This window comes from Entelurus aequoreus, linkage group LG05, assembly GCF_033978785.1.
Source record: "Entelurus aequoreus isolate RoL-2023_Sb linkage group LG05, RoL_Eaeq_v1.1, whole genome shotgun sequence".
Lineage (NCBI taxonomy): Eukaryota > Metazoa > Chordata > Actinopteri > Syngnathiformes > Syngnathidae > Entelurus > Entelurus aequoreus.
This window is the reverse complement of record NC_084735.1, coordinates 8,801,250-8,826,249: the sequence shown is the minus strand read 5'-3', so window position 1 is coordinate 8,826,249 and position 25,000 is coordinate 8,801,250. Positions and strand designations below refer to the sequence as shown.

General features: G+C 39.5%; 1 protein-coding gene across 4 annotated transcripts in view; it reads right to left on the bottom strand.

Annotated features, from left to right (window-relative positions):
- Positions 1-25,000, bottom strand: part of LOC133650129 (stAR-related lipid transfer protein 13-like) — a 105,899-nt gene that overhangs the window by 57,461 nt on the left and 23,438 nt on the right. Inside the window, exon 1 of one of the 4 annotated variants that reach the window (XM_062046973.1) lies at positions 5,637-5,763. The exons of 1 other annotated variant lie outside the window; for it this stretch is intronic. In XM_062046973.1, the coding sequence (XP_061902957.1) occupies positions 5,637-5,760 (124 nt within the window). In that variant the 5' untranslated portion in view covers positions 5,761-5,763. Of the gene's footprint in view, positions 1-86; positions 1,128-5,636; positions 5,764-25,000 lie in introns of those variants that run through there. 2 more of the 4 variants (XM_062046972.1, XM_062046971.1) reach the window with 2 other exon arrangements.

Sequence of the window (25,000 nt, the reverse complement as noted above, 5' to 3'; positions counted from 1 at the left end):
TTTGACAGCCCTTTTAGGCAGCCCACTGAAAGGACTGCGCCCTCTACTGGCGGCTGGCTCAACACGGACATGTCCTGGCGGTCTACCTTGCTGCAGCCTCTGAAGCAGCTGCTTGCGGGCGATGATGCGTGACAGGCGCAGGGCGGAGCGGCGTCGGGGGGTGTGTCCTAGCCGCAGGTAGTGGTCCTGGCCGTCCCGCGTCATGGCCCCTAGGCAGCTTCCCTCGCTGTCGCTGTCGCTGCTGTCCTCCTTTGTCTCCGTGGGAGTGGGAGTGGGAGTGGGAGTGGGAGTGGGACTCCGCAGCAACGCAGCGGCGTCCCCGTCGGCCCGTGACCAACGCGCATGCATGTCCACACACACACACACACACACACACACACACACACACACAGTCCTCCACCTTCACCTCCACCTCCCACACCAAACTGTGCTGTGGAATTCCTCTGACATGCCCTCACTGGACGTGGGCCACGCCCACATCCGTGCGGGCCAATCACAGCGCGCCGATTGACTCCACCCACCCGCGGCAACACCTGAGGCCACTAAAGTCTCGGGAGAGGAAGTTAAAATGTGTGTGTGTGTGGAGTGTGTGTGTGTGTGTGTGTGTGTCCACTGAGGAATGTCTGTACACACACACACACACACACACATATACACACACACACATACACACACACACACACAAACACTTATACACACACGCACACATATATACACACACACATATACACACACACACACACACACACAAATATACACACAACACACACACTCACACATATGCACACATATACACACATACACAACACACTCACACACACACGCACACAAACACACACACACACATATATACACACACACACATATATATACAAACACACACACATACACACACACACATATATACACACACACACATATATATACAAACACACAAACACACACACACACACATATATACACACACACACATATATACAAACACACACACATACACACACACACATATATACACACACACAACACACACACATATACACACACACACAAATATACACACTCACACATATACACGCATATACACACACACACATACACACACACAACACACTCACACACTCACACATATGCACACATATACACACATACACACACAACACACTCACACACACACGCACACACACACGCATATACACGCACACACACACATATACACACACACACACACATATATACACACACACAACACACACACACATATACACACAACACACACTCACACATATGCACACATTTACACACACACAACACACTCACTCACACACACACACACACACGCACACACACACACACATCTATACACACACATATATACACACACACACATTTATATACACACACACATATACACACACACAACACACACATATACACACACACACAAATATACACACTCACACACTTATACACACACACTTATACACACACACATATATACACACACAACACACACACATATACACACACACACAAATATACACACACTCACACATATGCACACACATATACACGCACACACAACACACTCACACACACACTCACACATATACACACACACACACTTATACACACACACATATATACACACATATACACACAACACACACACACACATATACACACACACACACTTATACACACACACTTATACACACACATATACACATATACACACAACACACTCACACACACACTCACACATATACACACATATACACACACACACTTATACACACACACATATATACACACATATACACACAACACACACACACACACATATACACACACACACACTTATACACACACATATAAACATATACATACAACACACTCACACATATACACACATATACACACATATATATACACACACACATATATACACGCACATATATACACACACACACCTATACACACACAATTATACACACACACACCTATACACACACACACATATACACACACACATATAAACACGCACAACACACACACACATATACACGCGCACACAAATATACACGCTCACACACACACACATATACACACATATATACACACCCATATACACGTGCACACACACAACACACTCACACACACACTCGTCTACTATGAGAGCAGACGAGTCTGCCCTCTAGAGGCAGGCTGGCGGTACTACAATATCCACAGGAAGTGACGTGTGCGTGTGCTCACTTTTCACAGTAAAATAACACTGCGCACATTAGGAGGCAAAATAAACACAAAATGACACATGAATATCCACAATAAAATATAAATAAAAAATATTGTACAGTATTTTGTATTTCTATAGTGTTTTGTATATTGTGCAGGCTTGCTTATTATTTGTATTGGATAATAGTTTGTTTATTTCAATTGTTGGGTTTTTTTCTTTATTGCCTGTTGTGCAATTTATTTTATTTTATTATTTATTTATTTTTACCCCATTTTTGTTCCCACTACCGCACCTTAAGTTGGAGTCTTTAATCTCGTTTTATGCAAATATAATGACAATAAAGTCCATTCTATTCTAAAAATAATTCATGTTTTCCAGTAGAAAAAGATACAAATATTTTTTTAAAATTTTAAAAAAAGTAAAGAATAAACAAGTAATGTTCTGAGCATAAAGTTTGAGTATACACACTAAAATACTTTGTTGGCTTTGTTCCGACATGATTTTGACAAATATTGTATATAACTCATATCACATCAGCTGCAATGTATTTATAATTATATATATATCCACCCATTTCCTACCGCTTGTCCCTTTTAGTTTCACTATAATGAGTTTGTTTTTCTCCCTGCGACAATGATGGATGTACATACAGTACATAGGATAAGTTTACATATTTTTAATATGGCGTGTCAAAGCATCGAAAGCTATACATTTTAGGTATAGGATCAAATTAGTAAAAATGCTAGCATGCTAACATTAGCATGAAAAGATAGGACAAGTTAGCATACTTCTAAGTTGGCGCCAAGTATCAAAAGCCACGTTAATTTAAGTTTAAATGAATAACATTAGTAGAAAAATGCTAGTATAAAACTTTTAGCATTATTTTGTTAGCATGCTAATATAAGATAGGTTAACATTGTTTTAATATGGCGTGTCAAAGCATCGAAAGCTATACATTTTAGGTTTAAAACGGATAAAATGAGCTAAAATGCTAGCATGCTAACGTTAGCATGAAAACATAGGACAAGGTAGCATACATCCAAGTTGGCGCCAAGTATCAAAAGCTACGCTAATTTAGGTTTAAATAAATAACATTAGTAGAAAAATGCTAGTATAAAACGTTTAGCATTATTTTGTTAGCAAGCCAAGATAAGATAAGTTAGCATAGTTTTAAGATGGTGCCAAGTACAGCATCGAAAGCCATGATTAACAGGTTCAAACAAATAAAACGAGGTAAAATGCTAGCATAAAATGTTAGCATGCTAACATTAGCATGAAAACATAGAACAAGTTAGCATACATCCAAGTTGGCGCCAAGTATCAAAAGCCACGTTAATTTAGGTTTAAATAATTAACATTAGTAGAAAAATGCGAGTATAAAACTTTTAGCATACTTGTCGCCATTTTTAAAGTATGCAAGCAGGCTTGAACGGATAAAACGAGGTAAAATGCGAGCATAAAATATCAGCATGCTAACATTAGCATGATCACAAGTTAGCACACTTAAAATGGCGACAAGTACAGTATCAAAAGCCATTATTTTTAGGTTTAAACGGATAAAACAAGGTAAAATGCTAGCATAAAATATTAGCATGCTAACAAGTTAGCAATGTTAAAATGGCGGCAAGTACAGTATCATAAGCCCTAATTAACAGGTTTAAACTGATAAATCGAGGTAAAATGCGAGCATAAAATATCAGCATGCTAACATTAGCATGATAACAAGTTAGCAATGTTAAAATGGCGGCAAGTATAGTATCAAAAGCCATAATTAACAGGTTTAACGGATAAAACGAGGTAAAATGCTATCAATAAAATATTAGCATGCTAACATTTGCATGATAACAGGTTAGCAATGTTAAAATGGCGACAAGTACAGTATCGAAAGCCATAATTAACAGGTTTAAACGGATAAAATGAGGTAAAATTCTAGCATAAAATATTAGCATGCTAATGTTAGCATGATAACAAGTTAGCAATGTTAAAATGGCGACAAGTACAGTATCAAAAGCCATAATTAACAGGTTTAAACGGATAAAATGAGGTAAAATTCTAGCATAAAATATTAGTATGCTAACGTTAGCATGATAACAAGTTAGCAATGTTAAAATGGCGACAAGTACAGTATCGAAAGCCATAATTAACAGGTTTAAACGGGTAAAATGAGGTAAAATTCTAGCATAAAATATTAGCATGCTAACGTTAGCATGATAACAAGTTAGCAATGTTAAAATGGCGACAAGTACAGTATCAAAAGCCATAATTAACAGGTTTAAACGGATAAAATGAGGTAAAAGTCTAGCATAAAATATTAGCATGCTAACGTTAGCATGATAACAGGTTAGCAATGTTAAAATGGCGACAAGTACAGTATCGAAAGCCATAATTAACAGGTTTAAACGGATAAAATTAGGTAAAAGTCTAGCATAAAATATTAGCATGCTAACATTAGCATGATAACAGGTTAGCAATGTTAAAATGGCGACAAGTACAGTATCGAAAGCCATAATTAACAGGTTTAAACGGATAAAATGAGGTAAAAGTCTAGCATAAAATATCAGCATGCTAACGTTAGCATGATAACAGGTTAGCAATGTTAAAATGGCGACAAGTACAGTATCAAAAGCCATACTTAACGGGTTTAAACGGATAAAATGAGGTAAAATTCTAGCATAAAATATTAGCATGCTAACAAGTTAGCATACTTTTTAAAATGGCGACAAGTACATTGTCAAAAGCCGTGATTTTTAGGTTTAAAGCAATAAAACTGTAATATAATCACAGATTACCAACACAAACATCCCATAATATCATAAGGAAAGACAAGAATCCTAATTAAAATACGCACAAAAGGAGTAAAACCACGTCAACACACTTAAAAAACACCTCTGTCATCACTTTAGTCTCGGGGGCTAACTTTCAGTTTCGTTTCGCGGACTCATCACTATGGAGTACCGCCTGGTGTCTTCGTCTACACCGTCCGTCAAAATGTGTCTCGGCTTCCTATTGGTCGGCACTGCGTGACGTGTAGGCGAGCAGAGAGGGGGGGCGTGGCTAGTAGACAACAAAGAGGATGACGGCACCGGCGGCAGGTGTTCCGTATGACGTCACGTGCGCTTTCCAAGTGTGTTTAGCGCGATCCAAAAAAAAACACGGAACTTAGTCACGTGCTCCTGGTGTTTATATTTAAATATTTGACACCCCCCCCGCCCCTCCCCTTCCCACGGACGGGCTAAATGTGACCACGACCTTCCCAGAATATCAACACAACACAACACAACAACAACACAACACCAACTCGTTGTCATGACAAACGCACACGTGCGGGCGCTAATTGCTGACGTCACAACTGGGGGGGAAAAAAAGCACGCTGCGTGGGTGTTGTGTGTGTGGCGGTTCTGACCTGCCAGTCGTCTGTCGCGGACTTTCTTCCACAGGAGATCCCAGGCTTTGGACGTGGAGTCCCGCAGCTGCTCGCTGATGGAGCGGCGCAGCTGGAGCTTGGCGCTCCTCCGCGGGCTCGTCATGGCGGCGGCGGCGCGCACCGACACCGACACGTCGTCATGGTGCTGAACACCCACCGGCCGCGGCTCCGGCACGGACGCTTGCAAATATATATATAAATATATAGTCCTGCTTCTGCCGCAGTGAAGAAGCTTCTGCTGCGTCACGTCACGTCACGTCACGTCACGTTGCTCTGCAGGCACTCAGCTGCGTGTAGTACTGCGTGGAATATTCCGTGTAGTACTTCTTCAGCGGGCGGCTGTCAAGGGCGCATGTGAGGCTGGACGTGTGACAAGGAGAGCCAGATGTGAGAGACCTCCACCCTCCACCTCTGCGTGCGCAACACAAACACACACACACGCACGCACACGCACACACATCCCAACAAGGACTTCTTTCAATCGCGCACACACACACACACACAACACTCATGCATTCATCGGCAGCCTGTGTGTGTGTGTGCGACTTAAAGAAGTCAGTGTGTGTCTTCATGCGATGAATGAAATGTTGCATGTATAAATATGAGAATGGAGACTTTGACACATGCTGTACACCAGTGGTCCCCAACCCGGTACCGGTCCGCGGACCGATTGGTACCGGGCCGCACAAGAAATTTAAAAAAAAAAAAAAAAAAAAAATATTTTTTTTTTTTTTTTTTTTAATGAAATCAACATAAAAAAACACAATATATACATTATATATCGATATAGATCAATACAGTCTGCAGGGATACAGTCCGTAAGCACACATGATTGTATTTATTTATGTAAAAAAAAAAAATTTATTTTTTTTTTTTTTTGGAAATACCCCACCCACCCCGGTCCGTGGGACAAATTTTCAAGCGTTGACCGGTCCGCAGCTACAAAAAGGTTGGGGACCACTGCTGTACACTAGCGATGCTCCAAACAATGTCCCGTATGTACAGTAGAGATGGCCGATATATGCGTTAAAATGTAATATCGGAAATGATCGGTATCGTTTTTTTTTATTATCGGTATCGAGTTTTTTTTTGTTTTTGTTTTTTTTATGAAATCAACATAAAAAACACAATATATACATTATATATCGATATAGATCAATACAGTCTGCAGGGATACAGTCCCAAAGCACACGTGATTGTATTTATTTATGTAAAAAAAAATTTTATTTATTTTTTTTTTTTTTTTTTTTTTGGAAATACCCCACCCACCCCGGTCCGTGGGACAAATTTTCAAGCAGCTACAAAAAGGTTGGGGACCACTGCTGTACACTAGCGATGCTCCAAACAATGTCCCGTATGTACAGTAGAGATGGCCGATATATGCGTTAAAATGTAATATCGGAAATGATCGGTATCGTTTTTTTTTATTATCGGTATCGGGGTTTTTTTTGTTTTTGTTTTTTTTATGAAATCAACATAAAAAACACAATATATACATTATATATCGATATAGATCAATACAGTCTGCAGGGATACAGTCCCAAAGCACACGTGATTGTATTTATTTATGTTAAAAAAAAAATTGTTTTTTTTTTGTTTTGTTTTTTTTTGGAAATACCTTACCCACCCCGGTCCGTGGGACAAATTTTCAAGCGTTGACCGGTCCGCAGCTACAAAAAGGTTGGGGACCACTGCTGTACACTAGCGATGCTCCAAACAATGTCCCGTATGTACAGTAGAGATGTCCGATATTATCGGCCGATATATGCGTTAAAATGTAATATCGGAAATTATTGGTATCGTTTTTTTTATTATCGGTATCGGGTTTTTTTTGTTTGTTTTTTTTATGAAATCAACATAAAAAAACACAATATATACATTATATATCGATATAGATCAATACAGTCTGCAGGGATACAGTCCCAAAGCACACGTGATTGTATTTATTTATGTAAAAAAAAAAATTTTTTTTTTTTTTTTTTTTTTTTTGGAAATACCCCATCCACCCCGGTCCGTGGGACAAATTTTCAAGCGTTGACCGGTCCGCAGCTACAAAAAGGTTGGGGACCACTGCTGTACACTAGCGATGCTCCAAACAATGTCCCGTATGTACAGTAGAGATGGCCGATATTATCGGCCGATATATGCGTTAAAATGTAATATCGGAAATTATCGGTATCGGTTTTTTTATTATCAGTATCGTTTTTTTTTTGTTGTTGTTTTTTTTTATGAAATCAACATAAAAAACACAATATATACATTATATATCGATATAGATCAATACAGTCTGCAGGGATACAGTCCCAAAGCACACGTGATTGTATTTATTTATGTAAAAAAAAAATTTTTTTTTTTTTTTTTTTTTTTTTTTGGAAATACACCCCCCACCCCGGTCCGTGGGACAAATTTTCAAGCGTTGACCGGTCCGCAGCTACAAAAAGGTTGGGGACCACTGCTGTACACTAGCGATGCACCAAACAATGTCCCGTATGTACAGTAGAGATGGCCGATATTATCGGCCGATATATGCGTTAAAATGTAATATCGGAAATTATCGGTATCGGTTTTTTTATTATCGGTATCGGTTTTTTTGTTGTTGTTTTTTTTATGAAATAAACATAAAAAACACAATATATACATTATATATCGATATAGATCAATACAGTCTGCAGGGATACAGTCCCAAAGCACACGTGATTGTATTTATTTATGTAAAAAAAAAAATTTTTTATTTTTTTTTGGAAATACCCCACCCACCCCGGTCCGTGGGACAAATTTTCAAGCGTTGACCGGTCCGCAGCTACAAAAAGGTTGGGGACCACTGCTGTACACTAGCGATGCACCAAACAATGTCCCGTATGTACAGTAGAGATGGCCGATATTATCGGCCGATATATGCGTTAAAATGTAATATCGGAAATTATCGGTATCGGTTTTTTTTATTATCGGTATCGGTTTTTTTGTTGTTGTTTTTTTTATGAAATAAACATAAAAAACACAATATATACATTATATATCGATATAGATCAATACAGTCTGCAGGGATACAGTCCCAAAGCACACGTAAATGTATTTATTTATGTAAAAAAAAAAATTTTTTTTTTTTTTTTTTTTTTTGGAAATACACCCCCCCACCCGGTCCGTGGGACAAATTTTCAAGCGTTGACCGGTCCGCAGCTACAAAAAGGTTGGGGACCACTGCTGTACACTAGCGATGCTCCAAACAATGTCCCGTATGTACAGTAGAGATGGCCGATATTATCGGCCGATATATGCGTTAAAATGTAATATTGGAAATTATCGGTATCGTTTTTTTTATTATCGGCATCGTTGTTTTGTTTTTTTTTTTGTTTTTTTTTATGAAATCAACATAAAAAACACAATATATACATTATATATCGATATAGATCAATACAGTCTGCAGGGATACAGTCCCAAAGCACATGTGATTGTATTTATTTATGTAAAAAAAAAAAAAAAAATTTTTTTATTTTATGAAATACACCCACCCACCCCCCACCCCGGTCCGTGGGACAAATTTTCAAGCGTTGACCGGTCCGCAGCTACAAAAAGGTTGGGGACCACTGCTGTACACTAGCGATGCTCCAAACAATGTCCCGTATGTACAGTAGAGATGTCCGATATTATCGGCCGATATATGCGTTAAAATGTAATATTGGAAATTATCGGTATCGTTTTTTTTATTATCGGCATCGTTGTTTTGTTTTTTTTTTTTGTTTTTTTTTATGAAATCAACATAAAAAACACAATATATACATTATATATCGATATAGATCAATACAGTCTGCAGGGATACAGTCCCAAAGCACACGTGATTGTATTTATTTATGTAAAAAAAAAAAAAAAAATTTTTTATTTTATGAAATACACCCACCCACCCCCCACCCCGGTCCGTGGGACAAATTTTCAAGCGTTGACCGGTCCGCAGCTACAAAAAGGTTGGGGACCACTGCTGTACACTAGCGATGCTCCAAACAATGTCCCGCATGTACAGTAGAGATGTCCGATATTATCGGCCGATATATGCGTTAAAATGTAATATCGGAAATTATCGGTATCGTTTTTTTTATTATCGGCATCGTTGTTTTTTTTTTTGTTTTTTTTTTTATGAAATCAACATAAAAAACACAATATATACATTATATATCGATATAGATCAATACAGTCTGCAGGGATACAGTCCCAAAGCACACGTGATTGTATTTGTTTATGTTAAAAAAAAAAAAAAATTTTTTTTTTTTTTTTTTTTTTTGGAAATACCCCACCCACCCCGGTCCGTGGGACAAATTTTCAAGCGTTGACCGGTCCGCAGCTACAAAAAGGTTGGGGACCACTGCTGTACACTAGCGATGCTCCAAACAATGTCCCGTATGTACAGTAGAGATGTCCGATATTATCGGCCGATATATGCGTTAAAATGTAATATCGTAAATTATCGGTATCGGTTTTTTTATTATCTGTATCGTTTTTTGTTTTTTTTATGAAATCAACATAAAAAACATAATATATACATTATATATCGATATAGATCAATACAGTCTGCAGGGATACAGTCCCAAAGCACACATGATTGTATTTATTTATGTAAAAAAAAAAAATTTTTTTTTTTTTTTTTTGAAATACACCCCCCCATCCCGGTCCGTGGGACAAATTTTCAAGCGTTGACCGGTCCGCAGCTACAAAAAGGTTGGGGACCACTGCTGTACACTAGCGATGCTCCAAACAATGTCCCGTATGTACAGTAGAGATGGCCGATATATGCGTTAAAATGTAATATCGGAAATTATCGGTATCGTTTTTTTTATTATCGGTATCGTTTTTTGTTTTTTTTATGAAATCAACATAAAAAACACAATATATACATTATATATCGATATAGATCAATACAGTCTGCAGGGATACAGTCCCAAAGCACACGTGATTGTATTTATTTATGTAAAAAAAAAATTTTTTTTTTTTTTTTGGAAATACCCCACCCACCCCGGTCCGTGGGACAAATTTTCAAGCGTTGACCGGTCCGCAGCTACAAAAAGGTTGTGGACCACTGCTGTACACTAGCGATGCTCCAAACAATGTCCCGTATGTACAGTAGAGATGGCCGATATTATCGGTCGATATATGCGTTAAAATGTAATATCGGAAATTATCGGTATCGGTTTTTTTATTATCGGTATGGTTTTTTTTTTTTTGGTTTTTTTTTTTATGAAATCAACATAAAAAACACAATATATACATTATATATCGATATAGATCAATACAGTCTGCAGGGATACAGTCCCAAAGCACACGTGATAGTATTTATTTACCGTATTTCCTTGAATTGGCGCCGGGAATATAGTATTCGCCTGCCTAGAATTACAGCCGGGTCAAATTCGTTTCGCAAAATAATTAGCGCATGCTTGGCACTTCCGCCGGGTCAAATATGAGTCATTAAATGACTCCCGCCTCCTGGTGGTAGAGGGCGCTAGTGATCCTTCTTGCGACTACCAGTACTGCAGGAGACAGGTACTGCAGAAGAAGACAACAAGCAGCAAGCATGCAGCAATTGTTTGCTTGCACTTTTACCATGGAGGATTACATATCTAAAATAAAACCGTTTTCTAAACTGGACTTTCAATCGAAGCAGGAGGTAATAATTAAAGGAATATCTCCAGAGACTTTTAAAATTGAAGAAAGATGAGAAAGACTGCCTTTGATCAGAAGCAGCTGCACATGGACCCATTTACAAGTATAAGGTAAGATCATAATAACGTTTTTTTTTATTAAATGTGCTTTTCATGATAAGGTATGCGCCGGAGTGAGAAGAGGTTTTAAAATAATTAGAGCATGTTGCTCATTCCGCATGGTTTTGGTAACCGCAGGAGTGAGAAGAGGTTTTAAATTAATTAGCGCCCCTGCGGCTATTCAAGGAAATACGGTATGTAAAAAAAAAATTTTTTTTTTTTTTTTTTTTTTTTGGAAATACCCCACCCACCCCGGTCCGTGGGACAAATTTTCAAGCGTTGACCGGTCCGCAGCTACAAAAAGGTTGGGGACCACTGCTGTACACTAGCGATGCTCCAAACAATGTCCCGTATGTACAGTAGAGATGTCCGATATTATCGGCCGATATATGCGTTAAAATGTAATATCGGAAATTATCGGTATCGTTTTTTTTATTATCGGTATCGTTTTTTTTTTTGTTGTTGTTTTTTTTATGAAATCAACATAAAAAACACAATATATACATTATATATCGATATAGATCAATACAGTCTGCAGGGATACAGTCCCAAAGCACACGTGATTGTATTTATTTATGTAAAAAAAAAATTTTTTTTTTTTTTTGGAAATACCCCACCCACCCCGGTCCGTGGGACAAATTTTCAAGCGTTGACCGGTCCGCAGCTACAAAAAGGTTGGGGACCACTGCTGTACACTAGCGATGCTCCAAACAATGTCCCGTATGTACAGTAGAGATGTCCGATATTATCGGCCGATATATGCGTTAAAATGTAATATCGGAAATTATCGGTATCGGTTTTTTTATTATCGGTATCGTTTTTTTTTGTTGTTGTTTTTTTTTATGAAATCAACATAAAAAACACAATATATACATTATATATCGATATAGATCAATACAGTCTGCAGGGATACAGTCCCAAAGCACACGTGATTGTATTTATTTATGTAAAAAAAAAAAAAAAATGTTTTTTTTTTTTTTTTTTTTTTGGAAATACCCCACCCACCCCGGTCCGTGGGACAAATTTTCAAGCGTTGACCGGTCCGCAGCTACAAAAAGGTTGGGGACCACTGCTGTACACTAGCGATGCTCCAAACAATGTCCCGTATGTACAGTAGAGATGTCCGATATTATCGGCCGATATATGCGTTAAAATGTAATATCGGAAATTATCGGTATCGTTTTTTTTATTATCGGTATCGGGTTTTTGTTTTTGTTTGTTTTTTTTATGAAATCAACATAAAAAACACAATATATACATTATATATCGATATAGATCAATACAGTCTGCAGGGATACAGTCCCAAAGCACACATGATTGTATTTATTTATGTAAAAAAAAAAAATTTTTTTTTTTTTTTTTTTTGGAAATACACCCCTCCCGCCCCCCACCCCGGTCCGTGGGACAAATTTTCAAGCGTTGACCGGTCCGCAGCTACAAAAAGGTTGGGGACCACTGCTGTACACTAGCGATGCTCCAAACAATGTCCCGTATGTACAGTAGAGATGTCCGATATTATCGGCCGATATATGCGTTAAAATGTAATATCGGAAATTATCGGTATCGTTTTTTTTATTATCGGTATCGGGTTTTTGTTTTTGTTTGTTTTTTTTATGAAATCAACATAAAAAACACAATATATACATTATATATCGATATAGATCAATACAGTCTGCAGGGATACAGTCCCAAAGCACACATGATTGTATTTATTTATGTAAAAAAATAATTTTTTTTTTTTTTTTTTTTGGAAATACACCCCTCCCGCCCCCCACCCCGGTCCGTGGGACAAATTTTCAAGCGTTGACCGGTCCGCAGCTACAAAAAGGTTGGGGACCACTGCTGTACACTAGCGATGCTCCAAACAATGTCCCGTATGTACAGTAGAGATGGCCGATATTATCGGCCGATATATGCGTTAAAATGTAATATCGGAAATTATCGGTATCGCTTTTTTTTATTATCGGTATCTGTTTTTTTTTTTGGTTTTTTTATTTTTATCAAATCAACACAAGATACACTTACAATTAGTGCACCAACCCAAAAAACCTCCCTCCCCCCATTTACACTCATTCACACAAAAGGGTTGTTTCTTTCTGTTATTAATATTCTGGTTCCTACATTATATATCAATATATATCAATACAGTCTGCAAGGGATACAGTCCATAAGCACACATGATTGTGCGTGCTGCTGCTCCACTAATAGTACTAACCTTTAACAGTTAATTTTACTCATTTTCATTCATTACTAGTTTCTATGTAACTGTTTTTATATTGTTGTACTTTCTTTTTTATTCAAGAAAATGTTTTTAATTTATTTATCTTATTTTACTAATTACATACACACACACTTATAACCATGATTTACAAATACACATACTGTAAATGTAATCATAATATATGTATACATATATGTACATATACATATATATATATATATATATACACATATACATACATACATACATACATATATACATATACATACATACATACATACATATATATATATATATATATATATATATATATATATATATATATATATATATATATATATATATATATACATACATATACACACACAAACACACACACACACACACACACACACACACACACTCAGTGGGTTAGAGTGTCCGCCCTGAGATGGGTAGGTTGTGAGTTCAAACCCCGGCCGAGTCATACCAAAGACTATAAAAATGGGAGCCATTACCTCCCTGCTTGGCACTCAGCATCAAGGGTTGGAATTGGGGGTTAAATCACCAAAAATGATTCCCGGGCGCGGCCACCGCTGCTGCCCACTGCTCCCCTCACCTCCCAGGGGGTGATCAAGGGTGATGGGTCAAATGCAGAGAATAATTTCGCCACACCTAGTGTGTGTGTGTGTGACTATCATTGGTACTTTAACTTTATATACATGTAATAATATAAGTCTATATACTGTATCTCACATACATATATATATACATATATATATAAACCTATATACACAATTATTGTAAAAAAAATTAATAAATAAATAAAATAAAATTGTATTTGGCGCATTATAGAAAAATAACAACTAACCTTCTATAAGTTAGACACTCTACACTTGCAAAACAAAACAAAGTTTTGAACAAAAAAATGGTCAATGTGAATAAATGACATCTTTGACTAAATATTAACAATAAATCATGTAATGTTCCCCCAACTGTTTGACTTCAACATGTTTGTGTAGCCAGAAGGTGACCAGTCATATGATACTGGAATACTTGAGGGCGATACAGACATGATGTGATATCGAATGGAATAAAATATTGCATCTTGATATTAATGGCGCTGAAAAAGCAAACAAACTTATACTGTAAAAAATGGAAAATGGAAAAACTATACTGCTGTTATTTTGAGGCTAAAAGTGGGCTGGGACTGTGTAAAGATAACCTGCGCCATATATGGTCATCAGGACGTTTGGTCATGTGACAGCACTCATTGGCAGGAGCGCCGCTGGACACGAGGCCATCAGACGTCCTGTCGCAGGGTGTCGTCTTTCAGGCGGACATACTGGGGGCAGTCCAGTCCTGCATACCTTTTGTCCCTGCACCAGTCCTGCATACCTTTTGTCCCTGCACCAGTCCTGCATACCTTTTGTCCCTGCACCAGTCCTACATACCTTTTGTCACTGCACCAGTCCTCCATACGTTTTGTCCCTGCACCAGTCCTGCATACCTTTTGTCCCTGCACAAGTCCTGCATACCTTTTGTCCCTGCACCAGTCCTGCATACCTTTTGTCCCTGCACCAGTCCTGCATACCTTTTGTCCCTGCACCAGTCCTACATACCTTTTGTCACTGCACCAGTCCTCCATACGTTTTGTCCCTGCACCAGTCCTGCATACCTTTTGTCCCTGCACCAGTCCTGCATACCTTTTGTCCCTGCACCAGTCCTGCATACCTTTTGTCCCTGCACCAGTCCTACATACCTTTTGTCACTGCACCAGTCCTCCATACGTTTTGTCCCTGCACCAGTCCTGCATACCTTTTGTCCCTGCACCAGTCCTGCATACCTTTTGTCCCTGCATCAGTCCTGCATACGTTTTGTCACTGCACACTGGAGGTGAGCCGGTTCAAAGGATCACATGATCAATCCTAGTCAGGCCACGCCCCCTTGTGATGCATTTGCATGTCAGCAGGTCACCACCGCCACCTCTTCATCATCCTCCTCTTCATGCCTGCTTGCATTTTTTTAGCATCACTCGCGTGTAGATACCTCGCAAACCCTACCCCCCCCCCCCATCCCTCCCCACGCCGCCCCTTCTTATGCAACGAGATGAAGAGTCCAGACGTGGAAAAAAGCAGCAGATGGGAATCACCTTGACCTACATTCCTACTCACTCCATGTAAAATGTCCATTAATGAATGACAAAGCCTTTCATAGGAAATGTGACCACAGACGTAGTCCCAGCCCCTCCCTGCCGCGTCACTGGTAAGAATATCATGCTGTCCCAGCTGGACTGATTAGGGGTGTGACTCTTTGGCCACTCACTGAGTCCATCCGATTCCTGGGGTGATTCAGATTCTCAATTCAAACCGATTCTGGCAATGTATTATTTCGTATAGTAATTATAATGGACATTTTTACAAAACATGTGGCGGGCCACTTTAAATGACGTGACGGTCCAGTTTAAAGGACTTGACGGTCCAGTTTAAATGACGCAGCTGGCAAGTTTAAATGACGCGGTGGGCCACTTCAAATGACGCGACTGGCCAGTTTAAATGATGTCGCGGACCAGATTAAATGATGTGGCGGGCCACTTTAAATGACGTAGCTGGCGGGTTTAAATGATGCGGCTGGTCACTTTAAATGACGCGACTGGCCAGATTAAATGATGTAGCGGACCAGATTAAATGATGTGGCGGGCCACTTTAAATGACGTAGCTGGCTGGTTTAAATGATGGGGCTGGCCAATTTAAATGATGTGGCAGGCTACCTTAAATGACGTGACGGTCCAGTTTAAATGATGCAGCAGGCAAGTTTAAATGATGTGGCGGGCCACCGTTTAAATGATACGGCTGGTTAGTTTAAATGATGCAGCGGACCAGATTAAATGACGCGGCGGGCCACTTTAAATTACGTAGCTGGCGGGTTTAAATGATGTGGCGGGCCAGTTTAAATGGTGCAGCTGGCTAGTATAAATGATGCAACGGGCCACATCATTTGACGTGGCAGGCCAAATTAAATGACGTGACGGTCCAGTTTAAATGACGCGGCGGGCAACATTAAATGACGCAGCTGGCGTGTTTAAATGACGCGGCGGGCCACATCAAATGATGTGCCAGTCCAGATTAAATGATGTGGCGGGCCACTTTAAATGACGTAGCTGGCGGGTTTAAATGATGCAACTGGCCACTTTGAATGATGTGGCAGGCTACCTTAAATGACGTGACGGTCCAGTTTAAATGATGCAACGGGCAAGTTTAAATGATGTGACGGGCCACATTTAAATGATGCGGCTGGTTAGTTAAATGATGCAGCGGACCAGATTAAATGATGCGACGGGCCATATTAAATGACGCAGCTGGCGGGTTTAAATGATGCGGCTGGCTAGTATAAATGATGCAACGGGCTGCATCAGGCCACAGTAAATGACGTGACAGTCAAGTTTAAATGACGCGGCGGGCAACTTTAAATGACGCAGCTGGCGGTTTTAATGACGCGGCGGGCCACATCAAATGATGCGACTGGCCAGTTTAAATGATGCAGCGGACCAGATTAAATGATGTGAAGGGCCACCTTAAATGACGTGACAATCCAGTTTAAATGATGTGGCGGGCAAGTTTAAATGACGTGGCGGGCCACATTAAATGTTGCGACTGGTTAGTTTAAATGCGGCGGGCCACCTAAAATGAAGTAGCGGCCTATCTAAAATGATGCGGCGGGCCATCTAAAATGATGCGGCAGGCTGACCATAATGAAGTGACGGGCTACCTAAAATGATGCGGCGGGCCACCTAAAATGATGCGGCTGGGCCACATAAAATGATGCGGCGGGCTGACCAAAATGAACTGGCAAGCTACCTAAAATGATGCCGCAGGCCACCTAACATGAATTGGAAGATTACCTAAAATGACGCAGCGGGCAACGTAAAATGAATTGGCGGGCTACCTAAACTGATGCGGCGGGCTGACCAAAATGAACTGGCAAGCTACCTAAAATGATGCCGCAGGCCACATAAATTGAATTGGAAGACTACCTAAAATGACGCAGCGGGCCACATAAAATGAATTGGCGGGCTACCTAAAATGATGCAGCAGGCCACCTAAATTTAATTGGCAGACTACCTAAAATGAAGTGGCGGGCCACATAAAATGAAATGGCGGGCTACCTAAAATGATGCAAGGGGCCACTTTTAAAAGAAGTGGTGGGCCACATAAAATGATGTGGCGGACTGACCTAAAATGAAGTGGCGGGCCACATAAAATGATGCGGCGGGCCAAATTTAAAAGAAGTGGCGGGCCAGATTTAAAAGAAGTGGTGGCCACATAAAATGATGCGGCGGGCTGACCAAAATGAAGTAACAGGCTACCTAAAATGATGCCGCAGGCCACATAAATGGAATTTGCAGACTACCTAAAATGAATTCGCGGTACACATAAAATGAAGTGGCAGGGCACCTAAAATTAAGCGGCGGACCACTTTTAAAAGAAGTGGCAGGCCAATTTTAAAAGAAGTGGTGGGCCACTTTTAAAAGAAGTGGTGGGCCACCTAAAATGAAGCAGCGGGCTGACCAAAATAAAGTGGCGGGCTACCTAAAATGATGCATCAGGCCACCTAAATTGAATTGGCAGACTACCTAAAATGAAGTGGCGGGCTACCTAAAATGATGCGGGCGGGCTACCTGAAATGATGCGGCCGGCCACCTAAAATGATGCGGCGGGCCACATTTAAAAGTAGTGGCGGGCCACTTTTAAAAGAAGTGGTGGGCCACATAAAATGATGCGGCGGGCTGACCAAAATGAAGTGGTGGGCTACCTAAAATGATGCAGCGGGCCACATAAAATTATGTGGCAGGCCACATAAAATGATGCGGCAGGCCACATAAAATGATTTGGCGGGCTGACCAAAATGAAGTGGCGGGCTACCTAAAATGATGCATCAGGCCACCTAAATTGAATTAGCAGACTACCTAAAATGATGCGGCCGGCCAACTAAAATGATGCGGCGGGCCACATTTAAAAGTAGTGGCGGGCCAGTTTTAAAAGAAGTGGTGGGCCGCATAAAATGATTTGGCGGGCTGACCAAAATGAAGTGGCGGGCTACCTAAAATGATGCAGCGGGCCACCTAAAATGATGCAGCGGGCCACCTAAAATGATGCGGCGGGCCACATAAAATGAATTGGCGGGCTACCTAAAATGAGGCGGCAGGCCACCTAAATTGAATTGGCAGGCTACCCAAAAAGATGCGGCGGGCCACCTTAAATGACATGGCCGGCAACCTTAAATGACGCGGCGGTCCACATCCATAATGTGGCAGGCCACGACCATGATGACGTGACAGTCCAGTTTAAATGATGCGGCTGGGCAGTTCAAATGATGCGGCGGGCTACCTAAAATGAGGCGGCAGGCCACTTAAATTGAATTGGCAGGCTACCCAAAAAGATGCGGCGGTCCGCTTCTAAGGAAGTGGTGGACCACATAAAATGATGCGGCAGGCCACATCCGTGACGCGGCGGGCCACTGCCATCATGCTGCAAGCAACTTTAAATGACATGGCAGGCCACACTGAATGATGCGGCGGGCCACCTTAAATGATATGGCCGGCAACCTTAAATGAGGCGGCGGTCCACATCCATAATGTGACAGGCCACGACCATGATGACGTGACAGTCCAGTTTAAATGATGCGGCGGGCCACTTTAAATTATGCGGCTGGGCAGTTCAAAAAATGCGGCGGGCCACTTCACATGATGCGGCAGGCCTGTCCTGGGCTCCTGGGCCTTGAGTTTGACACCTGGGCCACTTTCAATAAGGCGACAGGCCACTTGAAATGATGCGACAGGCCAATTCTGGCCCCCGGGTGTCGAGTATGACACCTGGCTGCTCAGTGTCGCCCCCCTAAGGCACTCCGGTGCAACACACCTGCAAAGAAGCTTTGGAAGAAGAGTACTAAAATGCAGATGCAGACTCCTGGTTCTTGCAGCCAATCAGAAAGCAGGGGGCGTGGCCTAAGAACTCAACTCTTCCTCCACTCGCTCGCTCTGTATTCACATATTGATATCTCTTTGTTTGCTCGCGCACGCTGGCAGACAATCACGCTGGCGTCGCAGCTTCGCCATGGCACGTTGCCACGGCAACCGGGCAATCAAGGCCAAGGTCACGCGGCAGAAAAGTGGCGTACGAGGGAGACGGACACTTCATTTTAAGATTGGCAGAACACTGCCGCAGTACAATGCGCACACACACACACACACACGCACACACACACACACACACACACACACACACACACTCTGCTACTTCCTGTTATGGGCTGACTCCGCCCATCACAGGAATACATTAAGCAGCACCATTACTGTAAGGTCCAGTGTTTTGTTGTCATAACATTGAAACAAACACACACACACACACACACACACACACACACAAACACTCACACACACACACACACACACACACACACACGCACACACACACACACACACACACACACACACACACACACACTCACACACACACACACACAAATTAAGCTGTTGTTGAATGAAAGTAATTCCAGTGCATATATTCACAACATATGGCATTATCCACAGCCTCCTCTCTGGTCTTTTCTAATAAGATAAAACCAAATGTAATCATCCTGAGTGTGTGTGTGTGTGTGTGTGTGTGATTGAGGCCGTGTGCAGCTTAGCAGCCAAAATAGCAACACAACACATGAACACAACTGATGATTTCCAGCACCTTAGGTGAACCGTCACATCATAACAACAACAGTTTCAAATAGTGCCGATGGACTTTTACCTCTCCCGACATTCATTCCACACGCACGACATCACCACTCCTGCTGTCGATTGGCGCACACATTCCAACACTTCTCAGCTACAGCACAACACCGCGCCACACAAATGAAAACGCGCCAATAAGTCCAGACACTTTGAACCTCGAGCCACAAGAAGAAAATATCAACAAAGAGGCTAAAAATCCACAAAACTACACGGCGACACGCGCTGCTAAGCAACCAAAATAGGAAACACTGTAAAGTGACAGCCGCAAAAACAACACGACAACGCAGAGAATGTGTTAAAAAGCCTGTAAATTGCAAGTTGGAGCCAAAAAGCAAGAAGCTAAAGGCTACAAAACAACGACGCTACAAAGTAAAGACACTAAGAAGCATGTACAAACCCCGTTTCCATATGAGTTGGGAAATTGTGTTGGATGTAAATATAAACGGAATACAATGATTTCCAAATCCTTTTCAAGCCATATTCAGTTGAATGCACTACAAAGACAACATATTTGATGTTCAAACTCATAAACTTAATTTTTTTTTTGCAAATAATAATTAACTTAGAATTTCACGGCTGCAACACGTGCCAAAGTAGTTGGGAAAGGGCATGTTCACCACTGTGTTACATGGCCTTTCCTTTTAACAACACTCAGTAAACATTTGGGAACTGAGGAGACACATTTTTGAAGTGGAATTCTTTCCCATTCTTGCTTGATGTACAGCTTAAGTTGTTCAACAGTCCGGGGGTCTCCCTTGTGCTATTTTAGGCTTCACACATTTTCAATGGGAGACAGGTCTGGACTACAGGCAGGCCAGTCTAGTACCCGCACTCTTTTACTATGAAGCCACGTTGTTGTAACACGTGGCTTGGCATTGTCTTGCTGAAATAAGCAGGGGCGTCCATGGTAACGTTGCTTGGATGGCAACATGTTGCTCCAAAAGCTGTATGTACCTTTCAGCATTAATGGTGCCTTCACAGATGTGTAAGTTACCCATGTCTTGGGCACTAATACACCCCCATACCATCACACATGCTGCCTTTTACACTTTGCGCCTAGAATAATCCGGATGGTTCTTTCCTCTTTGACGTCCACAGTTTCCAAAAACAATTTGAAATGTGGACTCGTCAGACCACAGAACACTTTTCCACTTTGTATCAGTCCATCTTAGATGAGCTCAGGCCCAGCGAAGCCGACGGCGTTTCTGGGTGTTGTTGATAAACTGTTTTCGCCTTGCATAGGAGAGCTTTAACTTGCACTTACAGATGTAGCGACCAACTGTAGTTACTGACAGTGGGTTTCTAAAGTGTTCCTGAGCCCATGTGGTGATATCCTTTACACACTGATGTGGCTTGTTGATGCAGTACAGCCTGAGGGATGGAAGGTCACGGGCTTAGCTGCTTACGTGCAGTGATTTCTCCAGATTCTCTGAACCCTTTGATGATATTACGGAGCGTAGATGGTGAAATCCCTAAATTCCTTGCAATAGCTGCTTGAGAAATGTTGTTCTTAAACTGTTCAACAATTTGCTCAGGCATTTGTTGACAAAGTGGTGACCCTCGCCCCATCCTTGTTTGTGAATGACTGAGCATTTCATGGAATCTACTTTTATACCCAATCATGGCACCCACCTGTTCCCAATTTGCCTGTTCACCTGTGGGATGTTCCAAATAAGTGTTTGATGAGCATTCCTCAACTTTATCAGTATTTATTGCCTCCTTTCCCAACTTCTTTGTCACATGTTGCTGCCATCAAATTCTAAAGTTAATGATTATTTGAAAAAAAAAAATGTTTATGAGTTTGAACATCAAATATGTTGTCTTTGTAGCATATTCAACTGAATATGGGTTGAAAATGATTTGCAAATCATTGTATTCCGTTTATATTTACATCTAACACAATTTCCCAACTCATATGGAAACGGGGTTTGTACATAACACGACAACACAGTAAATATACTAAAAAGTGTGTCAATTCCATGCTAAAGTAACAAACTAAAAGGTACATAACACAATAAATACACTAAAAAGCATGTGGATTTCAATCCAAAGTCACAAACTAAAAGGTACATAACACGACAACATAGTAAATACACTAAAAAGTGTGTCAATTTCAAGTTAAAGTAACAAGCTAAAAGGTACATAACGAGGTAAATACACTAAAAAGCATGTACATTTCAAGTTAAAGTAACAAACTAAAAGGTACATAACAACAAGACAAGACAACACAAACAATAAGAAGCAAGTAAATTTCAAGCTAAAAAAAACAACAAATAAGCAACAAAACAACGCTACAAGCACAGAAGGGAAATAGCCTGTAAAAAAAACCTGCAAAGCTAATGAGCTAAAAGCTGAAACTCCACAAAGCTTAACTAATTACAACGCTACAAACAAAAAACTACAAACAAAAAGCTACAAACAAAAAGCTACAAACAAAAAACTACAAACAAAAAACTACAAACAAAAAACTACAAACAAAAAGCTACAAAGAAAAAGCTACAAACAAAAATCTACAAAGAAAAAGCTACAAACAAAAATCTACAAACAAAATACAAAGCTACAAACAAAAAGCTACAAAGAAAAAAGCTATAAACAAAAAGCTATAAACAAAAAACTACAAACAAAATACAAAGTTACAAACAAAAAACTACAAACAAAAAGCTACAAACAAAAAAGCTACAAACAAAAATCTACAAACAAAAAGATACAAACAAAAATCTACAAACAAAATACAAAGCTACAAACAAAAAGCTACAAACAAAAAGCTACACACAAAAAGCTGCAAACAAAAAGCTATAAACAAAAAACTACAAACAAAAATCTACAAACAAAATACAAAGCTACAAACAAAAAGCTACAAACAAAAAGCTACACACAAAAAGCTACAAACAAAAAGCTATAAACAAAAAACTACAAACAAAAATCTACAAACAAAATACAAAGTTACAAACAAAAAGCTACAAACAAAAAACTACACACAAAAAGCTACAAACAAAATACAAAGCTACAAACAAAAAGCTACAAACAAAAAGCTACACACAAAAAACTACACATAAAAAGCTACAAACAAAAAACTACACACAAAAAGCTACAAACAAAATACAAAGCTACAAACAAAAAGCTACAAACAAAAAGCTACAAACAAAAAGCTACACACAAAAAGCTACAAACAAAAAGCTATAAACAAAAAAACTACAAACAAAAATCTACAAACAAAATACAAAGCTACAAACAAAAAGCTACAAACAAAAAGCTACAAACAAAAAGCTACACACAAAAAACTACACACAAAAAGCTACACACAAAAAGCTACAAACAAAATACAAAGCTACAAACAAAAAGCTACAAACAAAAAGCTACAAACAAAAAGCTACACACAAAAAGCTACAAACAAAAATCTATAAACAAAAAACTACAAACAAAAATCTACAAACAAAATACAAAGCTACAAACAAAAAGCTACAAACAAAAAGCTACACACAAAAAGCTACAAACAAAATACAAAGCTACAAACAAAAAGCTACAAACAAAAAGCTACAAACAAAAAGCTATAAACAAAAAAGTACAAACAAAAATCTACAAACAAAATACAAAGTTACAAACAAAAAGCTACAAACAAAAAACTACACACAAAAAGCTACAAACAAAAATCTACAAACAAAATACAAAGCTACAAACAAAAAGCTACAAACAAAAAGCTACAAACAAAAAGCTACACACAAAAAGCTATAAACAAAAACTAAAAACAAAAATCTACAAACAAAAAGCTACAAACAAAAAGCTACAAACAAAAAGCTATAAACAAAAAACTACAAACAAAAAGCTACAAACAAAATACAAAGTTACAAACAAAAAGCTACACACAAAAAGCTACAAACAAAAAGCTACAAACAAAATACAAAGCTACTAACAAAAAGCTACAAACAAAATATAAAGCTACAAAAGTTTAAAAAGCTATAAAAAAAAACACAGAGCTACAAAAGTTGAAATTGAACAAAGCGAAGCTTTAGAGAACATCTTGTAAGAATGACTAAAACCACTCTGAGCCACTAGGGGGCATAGTTGCATTGTACCTGAGGGTTGCTATGATATGCTGTGATGTTGCTTATAAGTAATAAGTCTACGCTTATGGTTATCATGTATTTCTTCCAGACATGTTTAACAAGTTACATCAAGGCAGTGACTGTTAAACATAGGGCTGGGCGCCCCCTGCTGGGCCAGCAAAACATGTGTTTCTCAGCTGTGGTCCGTATGGTACTCAGTTGTAATACACTTCCCCACCACCTGTGGCAGTAATGAGCATCTCAAACGCACAGAAGAAGCTTGGAGCTAAAGAAGTTTCTTTAGCGCAAAAATTATGACTAAAAGGTGTGAAGAATTTGCGCTTAAATCTTATTGACAGTTATACAAGAAACATATTCATTATTAATTGTGTTTATTTTAGCATAAAAATACATTTTTTTGCCAGTTATTTATTATTTAAGTCCATTACCTTTTTACTTATTATTGTAATCAGCCTGACCTAAGACTATGTGTCAAATAAATACTAATATTTGCTTATTACATGTAAGTAGATTAGATATTGAATACAGTTTCATTGATTAAGAGTAATAATTAA